This window comes from Onychomys torridus, chromosome 8 (genome assembly GCF_903995425.1).
Source record: "Onychomys torridus chromosome 8, mOncTor1.1, whole genome shotgun sequence".
Lineage (NCBI taxonomy): Eukaryota > Metazoa > Chordata > Mammalia > Rodentia > Cricetidae > Onychomys > Onychomys torridus.
Window position 1 is genome coordinate 65,374,945 of NC_050450.1, and position 15,324 is coordinate 65,390,268.

The following is a 15,324-nucleotide window of genomic DNA, read 5'->3' on the forward strand; positions in this document are numbered from 1 at the left end:
CAAACAGAAAGACGTACCCAAAGAACTCTTTCCCACCCCTTAACAGGAAACTTAGACTTTCTTGATATAACTTCATCTAAATGAGAGAGGATTGATATCCGGTGACCTCTGAACTTGGTTGATTGCTACAGAGACTGATAAAGGGTTGCTTGTTGCGTAAAAGGGAAGCCTGTTAGTTGTTGGGGTTTGGCTGTGTCCCATTCGGTTACCTGAAGTTCTGATTACTGCCACCAGAGGGCACTATTAGAAAGCAAAACGCCCTGGGCAGGACTTCATGCTCAAGGCTACTGAGAGAAAGGCTAGGCGAGTTCAAAGTCCGGGCAAGTGGTGGAAATTTGCACGTGTGTTCTGAGCAGAGCGCACAACTGCAGGTGGCTCTGACAGGCACATCTGAGACAGAGCCTGAAGGATTCCTTTGAGGCATTGGTGCCACAGAAGCATTGCCTCTCCTGGGTGGGGGATGGGCTTATTGTGGACGCACCTGCAGAGTGTAGAATGGCAAGGGCTGCTCTTTACTCCTATTCTTTGTGACAGAGGGTCTGCATTGAAGATCGCTGGGTGTCTATGTCCTTGTCCAAGAAGGGGACCTTCACTCGGGAACACGAGGAGCCCTGGCGGCAAGGTCTGGCTCTAGGCTGAGGGCCTGGCAGGTTGGTGGGGACCAAAGAGGAGTGAGGTCTTGGGGAGAGTACCCATTAGACAAACTGGTCACATGTGGGAGGAGATCAGTTCCAGGAAATCAGTAATAACAAAACTAGATACTGTTCACTGTCTGCCGAGGGTGTGTGTGTGTGTTTGTGTGTGTGTGTGTGTGTGTGTGTCTGTCTGTCTGTCTGTCTGTCTGAATATTGAACATACTAGGCAAGCACTCTACCACTAAGCTAGACCCCTTACCCTCTTTACTTTTTATTTTGAGAGTCTCACTAAGTTGCCTAGGCTGTTCTTGAACTCTAAAACCCGGACAGGCCTTGAACTTGTAACTCAGCTCTTCTCAGTGGCTAAGATTACAACTTATCTCCTGTATACTTTTATGTACTTCTTCTGTATTTGAGGACTTTAAAGTCCAGAGACGTCTGCATCCTTGCCCCTGTCTCCAACTCAGTCTCCCTCCAGTCTCTGGTTCTTCTTTTGGAGAGAGTTAACATGCACTGTGAACTGGCTTCACACTCAGTTCTCCCCACCCCACCCCCACCACTGGTTGCTTCTTTTGGAGAGAATTCACAGAGCCTTTTCTCCTGGTGATGATTAAGGGGTGTTTTTTGTTTGCTTTGTTTTGGAGACTAAGTCTGTATGCAGCATTGGCTGGCTGGCTGGCAGTAAACAAGGCTGGCCTTGAACTTGCAGATCTTTCTGCTTCTGCCTTTTATATTAGTCAGTGATTAGTTTTTACTAAGTTGCAAAGAGGAAAACGGTTCTTTAGTTAGTTCTCTCGCATGCACAGCCTGAGGCATCTGGTGGAGGAATCCACACCATGGCAGGAATCCGCTCTTGTATCTGTGCATTTCCTTTAAGATGTAGCTGATTCTCTGTGCAGGTTCCTAGTTACCTCCAATCCAAGAGCCTCCTTGCTCTGTGGTCTTGCTGGTTTCCCTCTAAAGGGCAGCATTACCAGCTTCTACACACTAGTGCTCTTTATAATGTTTCTTCTTCTTTATTGGAGCTAAAACCAGAACGTTTTTTGCTTAATGTTCCATTTCCCACTGCAGCTCCCTGTTTGCTTTGACATGAAGGTTTGCAATGTCTGGCTGCCCTGGCTGTCTGGTCTGAAGCGATCCTCCTGACTCAGCTTCCTCAGTAGTGAGAGCTATAAACAAGCTTTGAGTAATGTCGTCATGTAATGAGTACATTTTGGGTAAGGAGCACATGTGGTTAGTAAGGGGAGACAGACAGACCTTTGAATTCAAATGTGGTGTGGACCCCTTAGGGGACAGAGCAAATTGTAGATTGGATCCTTCCTTTTAGAAAACCCGTGAACATTTTCATTTCCATGTAAACTCAACTTAAGAGCCATTTGTTTTACTATAATGGAAAGCTCTCACAGTTGTTTTTTTTTTCTGCTTATATATTTAAATTATTAGGCAGAACCTTACCTTGGACGTAGTCCATGACAAGCTGTACATTAATGTTCAGATTGATAGCAGTTGGATCAAACACACAAAGATCCTCAACTAAGTACTTGTTAATGTACTGTGAAGAAAGAACAAAAGAAAAGTTATGTGATCACCTAGCAGAAACACAGAGCCCAGCCCACTAGCTTCTACAACCCCACACAGGTACATTCTCAACAGGCAGAGTGGATCTCTGCTTGGGAATCAGAGTAGCTGTGGCCTCATAGAAGGAGTTTGGTAACGTTCCTTCTGTTTCTATTGTGTGGAACAATTTAAAGAGTAATGGTATTAACTCTTCTTTGAAGATTTGGTAGAATTCTGCGTTGAAACCATCTGGTCCTGGGCTTTTTTTGGTTGGGAGACTTTCAATGTCTGTTTCTATTTTCTTAGGGATTATTGGTCTATTTAGATAGTTTATTTGGTCTTGATTTAACTTAGGTATGTGGTACCTATCCAGAAAATTGTCCATTTCTTTTAGATTTTCCAATTTTGTGGAGTAGAGGTTTTTGAAGTATGACCTGATGATTCTCTGGATTTCCTCATTGTCTGTTGTTATGTCCCCCTTTTCGTTTCTGGTTTTGTTAATTTGGATGCTCTCTCTCTCTGGCTTTTGGTGCCTCAACTGGATGTCCCAGGCTCTGCTCACTCCCCATGGAAGACCTTGCCTTGGAGGAGGTGGGAATGGGGGATGGGTTGGGGGGGAAAGACTGGGGGTGGGAGGAAGGAGGACAGGGGAATCTGAGGTTGATATGTAAAATGAATAGAAAATCTCTTAATTAAAAAAAAAAAAACACTCCATACAAGCTACTTCAAAACTGAACATATATGATAAAAGAATAAACATGTGAAGAACTTAAAAAAAAAAAAAAAAGGACCTCTGCTGTTGGATGTGAATATCATGGTTAGTTTTGGGGTCTGTGGTTTGGGGAGAGGGCTTGTGAGAAAGTATACAAATCATGGGCTTTTGAGATGTCACTTGTGTTGTCTGTGAGCACAGAGGTGGGTCATGGGGGACTTTCCTTGGAGAAGGTTCTTTCATCTTGTGTACCTGTGAGTTCTGCCGTTATAATTTGTACACCAAAACAAAACAAAATAAAACAAACAAACAAAACCAAAAAACAAAACCAACACTCCAAAACTCACAAAAAGCCACCCCAAACTCACAAACTTCCACTTTTCCCACTCTTTCAAATCACTGGAAGTTTCTATCACTTGCTGAGAGAACAAGATAGACCCTTTCAGGATGTCGTGCACAAGGGCCACGTTGGCGTCTGTATCCTGGGAACTGACGTCTGGAGAAAGTGTCACGTCCTCTCGAGGTCTGTGCTCATAGAGCAGCAGAGCCACGAAGTCCATGGAAGTGAGGAGCTGGAGGCATTCCCGAAGCTCCTGCAGCATGACCCGGAAGAAGAGAATTCCTGCCCGGGTGACTTCTCCTGCTTTTTCCATCTCTGCAATTACACACATGCTAACTGCAGAGCTTATTCTTTTACAGGATTCCGAGGACATTACAATAAACTATTTTTTCAAGCAGAAGAGATTCATGTCCCAACATCTTAAGAAATTTTAGTTTCTCTAATCATGAAATAAAAAAGCAAATTGGAATAATATCTGATGTATCATTTAGGGATTAAAAATTGAAGGAAGGAAATCAATCCAAAAATCTGAGTTTTATAGTTAGGGCTTAAAGACTTTCTCCATTACTAATTATATTGTCCTTTAAATATATATATAAAACTTTATGGGAATAGGGCCAATCCCTACTTCTTTGATGAGACCTGGGAATTAAAGGAATGAGTACTTAGTCTTGTTGGGCCTGGTACCACAGGCCTATAATCCCAGCTATGTGGAAGGCTGAGGCTGGGGAATTATGAGTTCAAGGTCTTCCATGAACTTTATAGTAAATTCAAGGTCAGCTTGGACAATGTAGTGAGACCTTGTCTCAAAGTAAAAATGAAAAAATAGGGCTAGGTCTAGAGCTTAGCAGTAGAGTACCTGCCTTGTCTCTGGGGTTAACCCCCAGGGCTTCGAATGAAAGCTGCTGATCTCAGAATCTGCACATACCGGACACTTGCAGGACGTGTGTCTTCTTCCTTTCTTTTCCCCCCTCCTTCCTTTATTTTCTTTCTCATCTTAAGTGATCCTCCTGCATCAGCCTCTGTAGTAGCTGGGATCCCAGGCTGGGGTCGCCACACTTGGCCTTTTTCCTTCTACCACTCTCTATGTTATAGCCACAGGCCATTCCACTTAATCCCAAAAATTGTTACTATAAATCTATCCAGTTCATTCTCGCTGAGGGTTTTTCATGCTTTCTTCTCACCCACTCTCTAAGATGATATTGTGCTAAGGGTAGCCTAGGATACATACACAGTGCTAAGGGTAGCCTAGGGTGCATGGAGTCCCAAGAACTAGGGGACTGGGCTTGGCCCAGCCAGTGGCTTGGCATTGAAACTTGGAATTTCACTTTAGCTTTGTAGGTTTTAGCTCTTTAATCTGTAAAACAAGATGTTCAAATTATTTGATGCCGAGAAAAATTGTATAAAAAACAGCCAAAACCAAGTTTGAGTCTGGCTTTTCCCATCTATTGCTTAGTTTTACCGACTCTCACTTTCTGTGCCTGTGAAATGGGCCACTACTATTGCCCTCATAAGTTTATGGCAAAGGCAATGAGCGTGCATATTTAACATGTTTCACAGCAGATGGGTCCTCTTACCTTCTAACTGTAAGGTCCTAACTGAGATGATGGTGTGTTTGCCCTTTGCTGGGTTATAGAGCATACATACCGACCAGGGTAAGCCTGTCCAAGGGTATTCTTTTCACATGGAAAGATCTACATAATGAAACGATCAACTTTAGAAACTACATCCTTCATCTCAGTGTCTGTGATTTCCTCCAAGAAAACCATGAATCCAGACTGTTAGCATAGCCACAATACCTATGACCTCGTTTTTATTGATTTCTCCAGAGAATTCTCCCAGTATTTCATTGCAGACATTTTGGATCATCTTCGTCATTTTCTGCAGATCTTTATATTCTTGATATATCAACATCCTAGCTTGGCCAATGTTAACATCGAGCACTCCCATTGCCTCTCTTGTTCTTTGGCGAAGTGGAATTACAATGTGGGTTTCTCCACTGGTAGAAGCCAAAATAACTTCTGAAGTGTCTGTGCACTTGAAGAGAAAATCTCTGAAACCAAACCAAACACACACAGGTCTGTCACACCCCGGCCTGCTCACATCATTCCACCAACAGCTTGAATTACTCTCTTATGCTCGCCTGGCCCCAATGCACCCGCTATTGTTCTATCATTTGCCTAGGGCGCTGCACCCATCACTTTCACGGGACTGTCCTTTGGCTCGACTCAGTTGGATGCTTCTCTACATGAACATGTCTTCAGCAGAGAGCCTTCCCTGACAGGCTCACCTGAGGTAGCAGCCCCAGGTTGGTCTGCATCCTGAGGCTCCTCTTCACTGGCTGACTGCTTGTGGTAATACTTATCTGAAGGTTAGTTTTTTTGTTTGTTTGTTGGTTTGTTTTGTTTTTTAAATGTACTGATAGTCTAAAATGTGTTAGATGAATGTTGGAAGGTCCCCTAGAAGCAGAGCCTCAGACAATAAGCAGATGCTTATGAGGAAATGCTCCCTGGAGAAACCAGGGGACTGAGGAAGCATGAGCAGATCGGGAGAAGCTGAGTGCGTGCAGATCCAGCCTGCCCAGCCTAGTCCCAAGGAGGAGATCTGGGATGTCAACTGTACTAAGTCTTCTTCTAAGGCAAGCGGGCGCTTTTGCATCCTAGCCCTAATCTGCCATTGGCTGTCAGCTGCTCTAGGTGTGTGGTGGGGGTCTGGGATGGGAGAGTTCAGGGAAGTCTGGGTACTCCTAAGGGGCTCAAATCACTTCAGAGTGTTTCCGTAGAGAAAGTTTCCCTGCAGCAAAGCTGTAGCAGTGGCATCTGGCCAGAGAGAGGCGTGCTGGGGATCTGGGCAGTGGGGCTGCAACACCTGCTTCCATGAGATATTGAGATTTACATGGAAATTAGTAGCTGCTTCCTTCTCCAGCGAGGCAGACACATCTCTTTTAGATGTGCTGCCTCTCCTGCTGGTGCCAGTGATGAGAAGAACACAGGCCTTCTAATGTTCATAGAACCAGGAGCAAAGTAAGCATTGTCTGGCAAATTTAAAAAGTAATAAATGGGCTATTAGAACACGTGGGCTAATAAAGGCAGACGCTGTGTCTTCAGATCTATGATCATACCAGTCAGGTGAACCAGATGTGTCTTATACCTGAAGATGCTCGACTTCCTTGAAATGGTTGGGGGTTCTGTGTAGATTTCTGTTAGACCGAGATACTCTGTAACCATCATTTTGCGTAAAACATAGTCTTCCTGAAAAAGAGAAGAGATCTCATCTGAAAACAGGAATTGGACTTTTGGGGTTGGATAAAGAGAGAAAAACTAGGTAAGTTTAGATGAGTTCTGGCTTTAAGGATACTGACATTATACATCTTCTGAGCCATTACAGAATAATATTCCAAAAGTGAAAAATTTCACAATAAGATTGTTTTAATACATATATTTTTCTATATATGAAAAGTTGTGTGTTTATGTTTTTTCTTGTCGCCTGTTTTGTTTTGAGACAGGGTTTCACTAAGTAGCCCTGGCTGGCCTGGAACTCCCTGTGTAGACCAGGCTGGCCTCGGACTCATAAAGACCACTTGTCTCTGCCTCCTGAGTACAAGGATTAGAAACGTGTGTTACCACACCCGGCTAAGCTGTGTGTTTATAGAGTTTCTCATAGTAATATGTGCATGGCAGGCCTGCTATGGTAGCACATGCCTGTAATCCCCAGCACTTGGGAGGTGGAGAAGGGGGGACCATAAATTAAGGTTAGTCTTGGTTACAAGGTTAGGTTTGGTTACACAGTGAATTCCAAGCCAGCCTAGGTAAGATGCTATCACATAAATAACAACAAAAGGCACTGTAAAACATCCATAAAATATGTAAAAGCTCATGGAAAAGAAGTACAATGAAAAATATTCAATAAGGTCATTGCCCTACTACTTCACTAGAACTGTTCTTGTCAAGTTCTGAGTGAGTCATTTTCAGATCTGTTAGTCAAATATTAGTCATCATCGTCTACTGTTTGGCAACATTTTATTTGTTGAACATTCACATGTTTTTAAGAGACAGGGTCTTACTGTGGTTGGGACTTGCTATGTAAATCAGGCTGGCCTTGAACTCATGAAGACCACTTGTCTCTGCCTCCTGAGTACAAGGGTTAGAAATGTGTGTTTCTAATTAAAGGTGTGTGTCACCACACTGGGCACTTCTTTTTTTTTCCAGATTTATTTTTATTTCTAATTATGTGTATCTATGTGTGGGTATGTACCTTTGAGTGAAGGTGCCTTCAGAAGCCAGAGGCATCAGATCCCCTGAAGCTGGAGTTACAGGTGACTGTGAGTCATCCGATGTGGGTTCTAGGAATTGAACCCCTGTCCTCTGCAAGAGCAGGGTGTGTCCCTAACCACTGAGTCATCTCTCCAGCATAACACTCGCTTCTTGACAAGCTTTCCTTCATGAGGCTTTTAGGACCCTCCCCCCCCAACTCTCTCCCAGTTCTCCTCCTTCCTCACTTCATTCTCTGCACACATCTTTGTTTCCCGGACTTCTAAGCAGTTTTCAACCTTTAGGATACATCTTAGAGCCTCTTCAATGTAAGTTGCAACCCATGTAGGAGGCGGTACATAAAATTTTCATCATTGTTTCAAAATCAAAATGAATGGAGATGTTTCCAGCAGCCTCTGCCCATGTTCTATCATGTGACACACAACATGTGCTGATCATGTCATGCCATGTAACACCAAGGAACACTGCCTGAAACACCTCGGCTCAGATTCAAGACTACTGTGTATTAACTGCCATGTTTTCATTATATACACAAACTAAGCTGCTCTTAATGCTCTAATTGGGGAAAGAAAGAGTATGTATGTATGTATGTATGTATGTATGTATGTATGTATTTTTCTCTCATACATTACATCCCAAACAAATTTCCCCTCCCTTCTCTGCTCCCTGTCCCTCCTTGCCACCTTCCCTACCCACCCCCATCCACTCCGCCTCCATTTCCCTTCAGAAAAGGACAGGCCTCCCAGGGACATCAACCAAACACAGCATATCAAGGTACAATAAGACTAGGCACCTCCCCAATACTAAGGTTGGATGAGGCAACCTAGTAGGAGGAAGAGGGTCCTAACAGCAGGCAGAAGGGTCAGAGACAGCCCACTCCCACTGTAGGAGTCCCACAAGAACACAAGCTACACAGCCGTATGAGCAGAGGGCCTAGGTCAGACCTGTGCAGGCTCCCCGATGTCAGTTCCATCTCTGGGAGCCCCTAGGAGCCCTGGTCAGTTGATTCTGTGGGTTTTCTTCTAGTGTCTTTGACCCTCCTCCTTCCTCCCCCTCTTCTGCAGGGTTCCCTGAGTTCCACCTAATGTTGGGCTGTGGGTCTTTGCTCCCATCAGTTGCTGGATGGAGCCTCTCTGATGACAATTATTCCAGGCTCCTGTCTACGAGTATAGCACAGTATCATTTTAATTAATTAATTTCTTGCCAGTCACGTCTGGTGCTATCCTAGGTCTCTGGGATGTCCAGCCTCTGGTTCCTGGCCCTCCACACAGGGTCAGAGGAGGGCTCCCTCTCATGGCATGGACCCTGGTCACTGACACAAGTTCTGCACCACCTTTACCCCAGCACGTCTGGCAGGTGGGACAGATTGTAGGTTGAAGGTTTTGTGGCTGGGTTGATGTCCCAATCTCTCCACTGGAAGACTTGCTTGGTTACAGGAGATGGCCAGTTCAGGTTCTGTATCCCCCATTACTAGGAGTCTTAGCTAGGGTCACCCTCATAGATTCTTGGAAGTTTCCATTTGACTAGGTTTCTAGCACACCCGGAAATGTCCTCCCCGCCGCCCCCAGCTCCAGTCATCTTCCCAGTACTCTCTCTACCCCACTCCCACCTCCAGTCCACCCTAGACAGCTATTCTATTTCCCCTTCCCAGGGAGAGTCACTCATGACCCCACCCCACACCTTGAGCCCTCCTTGTTACTTAGCCTCTCTGGGACTGTGATTATAGCATGATTATCCCTTCCCTTCCAGCTCATGTCCACTTATAAATGAGTATAGATCATGTTTGTCTTTCTAGGTCTGGGCTAACTCACTCAAGATGATTTTTTTTCTAGTTCCATCCAGTTGTCTGCAAATTTCATGTTATTATTATTTTTTAAAATAACAGAGTAAAACATTCTGTAAATAGACCACATTTTCCTTATCTATTTTTTCCCTAAGTATCTCACTTGCCTTATGGAGAAAGTCTATCCTGGATCTGGTCATACTGGAAACCAGCTAAATTCTCACTCACTGTCTTTCTCACCTACATATATGTGTGTACAGGTTATATGTACCACACGTGTGGCGATCAGTAGACAAGTCTCAGTAGTTGATTTTCTCCTACTACCATGTTGGGTCTGGGGATTGAACTCATCATACCTGTAAAAAAGTGTCTATATTCTCTGAGCCAGCTCCTCCAGCTGCTTCCTGCTCCTTTTTCATTTTTGTCAAAGATACTCTTTTTTGCCTAAGGTAATTTGTAATAGATTCTTCTTATGTGAAACCGAGTTTTGAGTTGGGGGTCATAATTTTATTTGGTTGTTTCTTTGTGTGTCTGTGGTTCTGAGAACAAACCCAGAGCCTTGAGCTTGCTAGCAAGTGATCTACCATTGAGCCACATCCCTGATGATAGGACTCTGAAATATTAACAAGACATTAATATTTAATAACTGTATAACACTGAAAAGGTGTAATACGGCCTGGCTTTACCTACCTGTTCTGAGCTAGGTTCAATAAAGTACGTAGTGATGGAGGCGATGCCGGATGTGATACTGAAGAGCCACCTGATGCCAGTGATCACAGTGTGCAGGATGTGTTCCCTGCTGTGAACGTGGTGATAGGCAGTGCTGAAGACCTTGGCAACACCCTGTGAAGACACAACTTAACTTGCATTTTTTTAAACTTCAAAGTGGTCAGTAATAACTGTCTCTTAAATTTATAATCAACAAATTAGTTAAAAATCAGTTCTCAAGAGGTACTCTGAGATTCTGTTAGGCAAAAAGGATCATCAAGACATCAAAAGGGTAGAGAGGCCCATATAACTTTCTATGCTTTGCAATAGATATGTGCTGTCAGAAGAAGATAAACTTAGAAGGGAAAAGCCCTTTTACTATTATTATTATTATTATTATTATTATTATTATTATTACAGGTTCTCATTATGTGGCCCTGTCTGGCTAGCCTAGAACTTGCTGTGTAGACCAGGATAGCCTTGAACTCACAGAGATCCACCTACCAATCCACCAATTCCTAGAATTAACGACTCTCAATATTATTATTTTTTATATCTATGGCCTTTACCATCAGGTCAATAGAACAGAATATATCTAGTTTCAAGATCTACAAATGCTAGTTACACAGTCTTCCTATAAGCATAAGACTGTTCCACAGAGAAGTCCATAATACCAGTTGTGACCTTTTCAAAAAACTCTAGGAACCACAAATTCTTCAAAATCACACACACACACACACACACACACACACACACACACATGCAACATATGTGGGAGAAACAGACACAGAGATCAGATTCAAGAAAGGGAGATAGATAGATGATATGATAGATAGATAGACAGATTGATTGAAGTCATCTAATGGTAACCCAGGGGTTCAGTTTCCAGGACTAATGGCCTAATTTACAATCAATTGGGCATGCTCACTAGGAAGACTATAAGAAGCTAATTTACTGACAGTTCCATACTCTACTATTTGCTTCCTGATACCTGTGTCTCATCTTCATTTGACATGAGGATGAATCTTATTTAAAAAGATGTTCAAGAAAGGACCTGCCCATTTCCTCAGTTACACAGCCAGTAAGGTGAAGGGGAAGTGAAGCACAAAGGCAGCCCACACAAGGAGCACAGGCATAGCAAGCTCCTGACTTGCTACAGCCCACAGACTTGTGAGAGATTTGTATCCTGTGTGAAGATATATTTGCTGTGATGGGGGTTAATAAAGAGCTGAATGGTCAATAGCTAGGCGGGAGGTATAGGTGGTATTTCTGAGGACAGAGAGGACTCTGGGAAGGAGAAAGGCTAAGGAAGAGGAGAAAAGCTAGTTAGGAACAAGCCTAAGCTATAGGCTGAGCTTTCATAATTAATTAATAAGTCTCTGTCTCATTATTTGTGAGCTGGAGGCCCAAAGAAAAATCTGAATCCAACCTGGAGACTCAAATATCCACATAAGGCTTTTTGTAAGAAAACAGTTTCTCGGGCAGCTCGGTGTATAGAGATGGGTCTCTTTTAAGAGGCCTTGCTGTGCAGCAGAGCACGCGAGCAGCTGGAATGCTGGGTAAAGATGCCTGCTGCATTATAGACTGAGCAGCTTCCCAGAGCTGGGGTAGTAAAGGCACTGGCACGAGGCTAGGCTCTCAGGGAACTGAATGGGAGTGGAGCCTGCTGCCAGAGCCATGCAGCAGCTGGTGTGGCCGGTTAAGGTTTGTCTCATGGTCAGAGAATATTGTAAGTGCTCAGAAATCCAGGTCCAGACACACACACAAAACTCTAAAAAGGTACAGTATGCTTAAAAATGTGCTTAGATGCTGAAGAAAGAAAAGAAAGTGGATATGCACAGTCATCGAGAAAACAGTTTAGAGATAATGAATTAAAGTTTTTAAATATGAAAAGAATAACAATGCTGAGAGACACTGATTATGGAAACTGCTAAATTAAACCAACCTCTACATTTTAAGAATGTCTTAACTTCAAAATGGAAGTCAGAAAATGTGTTGGGGAAGAGGTTATGCCTTTGTTTCCACAGGAATCAAAAGTTATGGTTCCCTTCAAAATTAGTAAGGATCAGATTTGATTGGGGAGACCTCCCAAAAATCTTGGCTATAGACATGAGGGGAAAAAAAAAGAAAGACTACAAGACAGTGTAAGCTGATCCCTTGATACGGGAACAACTCTGAGACTGGATGAGACATGATAAATCTTGTTGGGTACAGAGTCTTTATGACTTATTATTACATGCCATCCTTTCATATGGCATGAATAGAGATTTATATTACAGTTTGGTTATACAATCCAAACAGACTTATAAAGTTGACAAGTATCTTTTACCTGCTCAAAAATATAACAAAAAATTGTCTTTAGCTGACTTGTGTACACAGCACATTCCATACTTGTATTAATACAGATATGTTACCTATAAAGTTTGTGGGGCTTTTTTCTTCAGAAAAAAGGACCAGACACCAATAAAGACAAGTATCCCAAGTGATCCAGCCTCTCAGAATGCCTCCGTTACAGTTTCCTCACAATTCTGCATCCAGAACAACTTCAAAGCTGCTAGCTGAGAGAGCCAGTCTCACAGACTACTGTATCCAGGGCTTCAGGTAAGCCCTGCACTTTCCCACCACACAGAGCCTGGGCAACAAATGTTACAGCTAGTTCCCCAGGACTTGACCATTATCCCAATTTTCTCAGGGTCCCTTAAAGATGCCATCAAGATAATAGTAAGAAGTCTAGAGAACATGATATCCACATTCCCAAGAGGCGGCATGGGTAGTTTTTGGTCATTTGGTGGAATATGGATGTTTGTCATCGTTAGGGGGATTGGTTACAAGTTGTTATTGGTCATGGTCAGAAAAAAATAAACAAAGGAGATTAGATTCAGGGATCTTTCTGAAGGGTAAAAGGGGGGTATAGTATAGAAAGAATAAAATGATAGATTAGTAAATCTACATTTAAACTGAAAAAACAACTATTAATCACACATATTTTCATTGATATGGATTTTTGAATATTGATACAAATTTAAGGTTATTTTTGTTATACTGTATATATGTTTCTATTCTTGTTTTAGGTATTGTAACTGTGCAGCTCATTTTAAAATGTAATGTAAAGTTCTAGTCCTTGAAAGCTATTTAGGATAATAAAGAAATACAGGTTAGTAGTTAGTCATCTCTAATAATTAAACTTGTAGTCATGTTAGGTATGTTTTCAAGATTAAACAGATATATAATTTAGATAAACAGGTGGTCTTCAAACACTTCAGAGACCTACAGAATATGGCACTTAAGATATTTTAATAACCTAAGGCTTTTCATGACAGTGAGACACATCTGCTCCTGGTGGCAGCACCAATTTACTTTAAAAAAGGGATGATGGGCATCAAAGAACCTTCATATGGAATTTGCTTTTATTGTGGCAAAGTTAGTCACTGGGCAAGAAAATGCCCTTGCCTTGACTGCTGACAGTATGCTGTCTAAACTGGACAAGCAGGACACAAAAGAAAGCAATGTTGAACTTTGCCAAGACAAGGTAATATAGTCCTTCAAAATTCCTGCTTCACAGAGAACTCTGTCAGATATTCTAGGCCCACAGGTGACTGTCCAGGCAGCCAGATGTCTATGTCATTTCTTAGTTTAGGAAGTTGCTTGCTCTGCACTTCCTGTTACTCAGGTAACATTATATCCTTCTCTGGTCTCTGAAGGGGTTGAAGACAAGATAGTTGTAGTTATAGTTTTCCTTGTTGCCAAATTCATAAAAGAAACTTACATATGAGATATAAAGTTTATAAGGTTAAGAAACATAGAGGCTGAGGCCAGCCTGGTCTACAGAGTGAGTTCCAGAACAGCCACGTTACACAGAGAAACCCTATCTCAAAAAACCAAAAAAAAAAAAAAAAAAAAAAAAAGAAACATAGAAGCTTAAGTTGTTTATCTAAGAAGATGTTTTAAGGTCCAAGAAGATATTTTTAAGATGGTAATACAAGTAGTGATTGAAAATGGTTTAGGTCTAAAACTTTGGACTCACTGAGATAGGATAGATAGTACAGTACTTTCTCTGAATTTGCCAGATACAAATGAACTGGATATTGTAAATATAATTCTTACCTGATAATTGTTCTTATTGTATATATTTTTACTATGTTAGAGTTAAAAACCCTTCCTTTTTATTTAGACAACACCTGATAATTGTCCTTGCTGTATATAGTTTTATTATGTTAGAGGTAAAACCTTTTCTTTTTATTTAGACAAAAAGGGGAAAATGTTGTGGGATATTTGTACACTGTGAAGATGTATTTGCTGTGATGGGTGTTAACAAAAAATAGACAGCTAATAGCTAGGCAAGAAGTATAGGTGGTATTTCTGGGGACAGAGAGGACTCTGGGAAGGAGAAAGGCTGAGACACCAGGAGACACAGAGAGGAAACAGCAGGTGCAAGATGGAAGAGAGGTAATGCCACATGACAGAGTGTTGATGAATATAAATGGGTTAATTTAAGTTATAAGAGATAGTTAGGAACAAGCCTAAGCTATAGGCTGAGATTTCATAATTAATTAATTAATTAATAAGTCTCTGTCATTATTTGTGAGCTGGCAGCCTGAAGAAACACCAGACTACAACGGATCACAGGCTCCATGGCTTTAAATCTATAGCTTCATTGCAATTTCTAACCATAAAATTAGATCAAGATGTTCTAGCTATTTCTCAGTCTGAAATGTGCCTATCATTTTCGTGATCTAATTTGAAAACATGAATTCTCAAGAAATATTTGGGCTTCTTCATTTTCATCAGAAATTACAACACTACACAGGAGCTGTGAGGATGCATATCATACCTCTTGTGGAAAGAACAAAGAAATTGATAGGGAGCATTATTAATAAAAACAAACATATCCCTTTGTCCTAGCTTCATTTTTGCTACTGTGAAAAAAAAATTCTGACACAACTCAGGAAAGAAAGGGTTAACTCCAAATTGCAGTGCATTATTTCGGGGAAGTCAAGGCAGGAATTTAAAGCATCTAAAACAATGCTTCCTGACCCATGGGTCGAGACCCCTTTGACAAACCTCTATCGCCAAAAGCATTTACATTACGACTCATAACAGTAGCAACATAAATTACAAAGTAGCAATGAAAATCATTTTATTAGTGGGGGTCACCACAGCCTGAGGGAATGTGTTAAAGGGTCGCGGCGTTAGGAAGGTTGAGAACTGCTGCAAAAGCATCACAGGCACAGTGAGGAGTAGAAAGAGAACAAACTCACTTGCTTCTATGCTCAGGTAGCTTTTTCCTACCACTGTTCTGGAACCCTCTGCCTTTGAAT

At 42.0% G+C, this 15,324-nt stretch overlaps 1 protein-coding gene across 1 annotated transcript in view; it reads right to left on the reverse strand.

Annotated features, from left to right (window-relative positions):
• The window catches only part of Efcab5 (EF-hand calcium binding domain 5), a 98,243-nt gene that overhangs the window by 13,510 nt on the left and 69,409 nt on the right, over positions 1 to 15,324 (reverse strand). The window contains exons 13-17 of the mRNA XM_036195375.1: positions 9,989 to 10,141; positions 6,395 to 6,495; positions 5,044 to 5,297; positions 3,273 to 3,559; positions 2,091 to 2,187 (exon numbers count right to left, since the gene is read on the reverse strand). Of these exons, the coding sequence (XP_036051268.1) occupies positions 2,091 to 2,187; positions 3,273 to 3,559; positions 5,044 to 5,297; positions 6,395 to 6,495; positions 9,989 to 10,141 (892 nt within the window). The remainder of the gene's footprint in view (positions 1 to 2,090; positions 2,188 to 3,272; positions 3,560 to 5,043; positions 5,298 to 6,394; positions 6,496 to 9,988; positions 10,142 to 15,324) is intronic.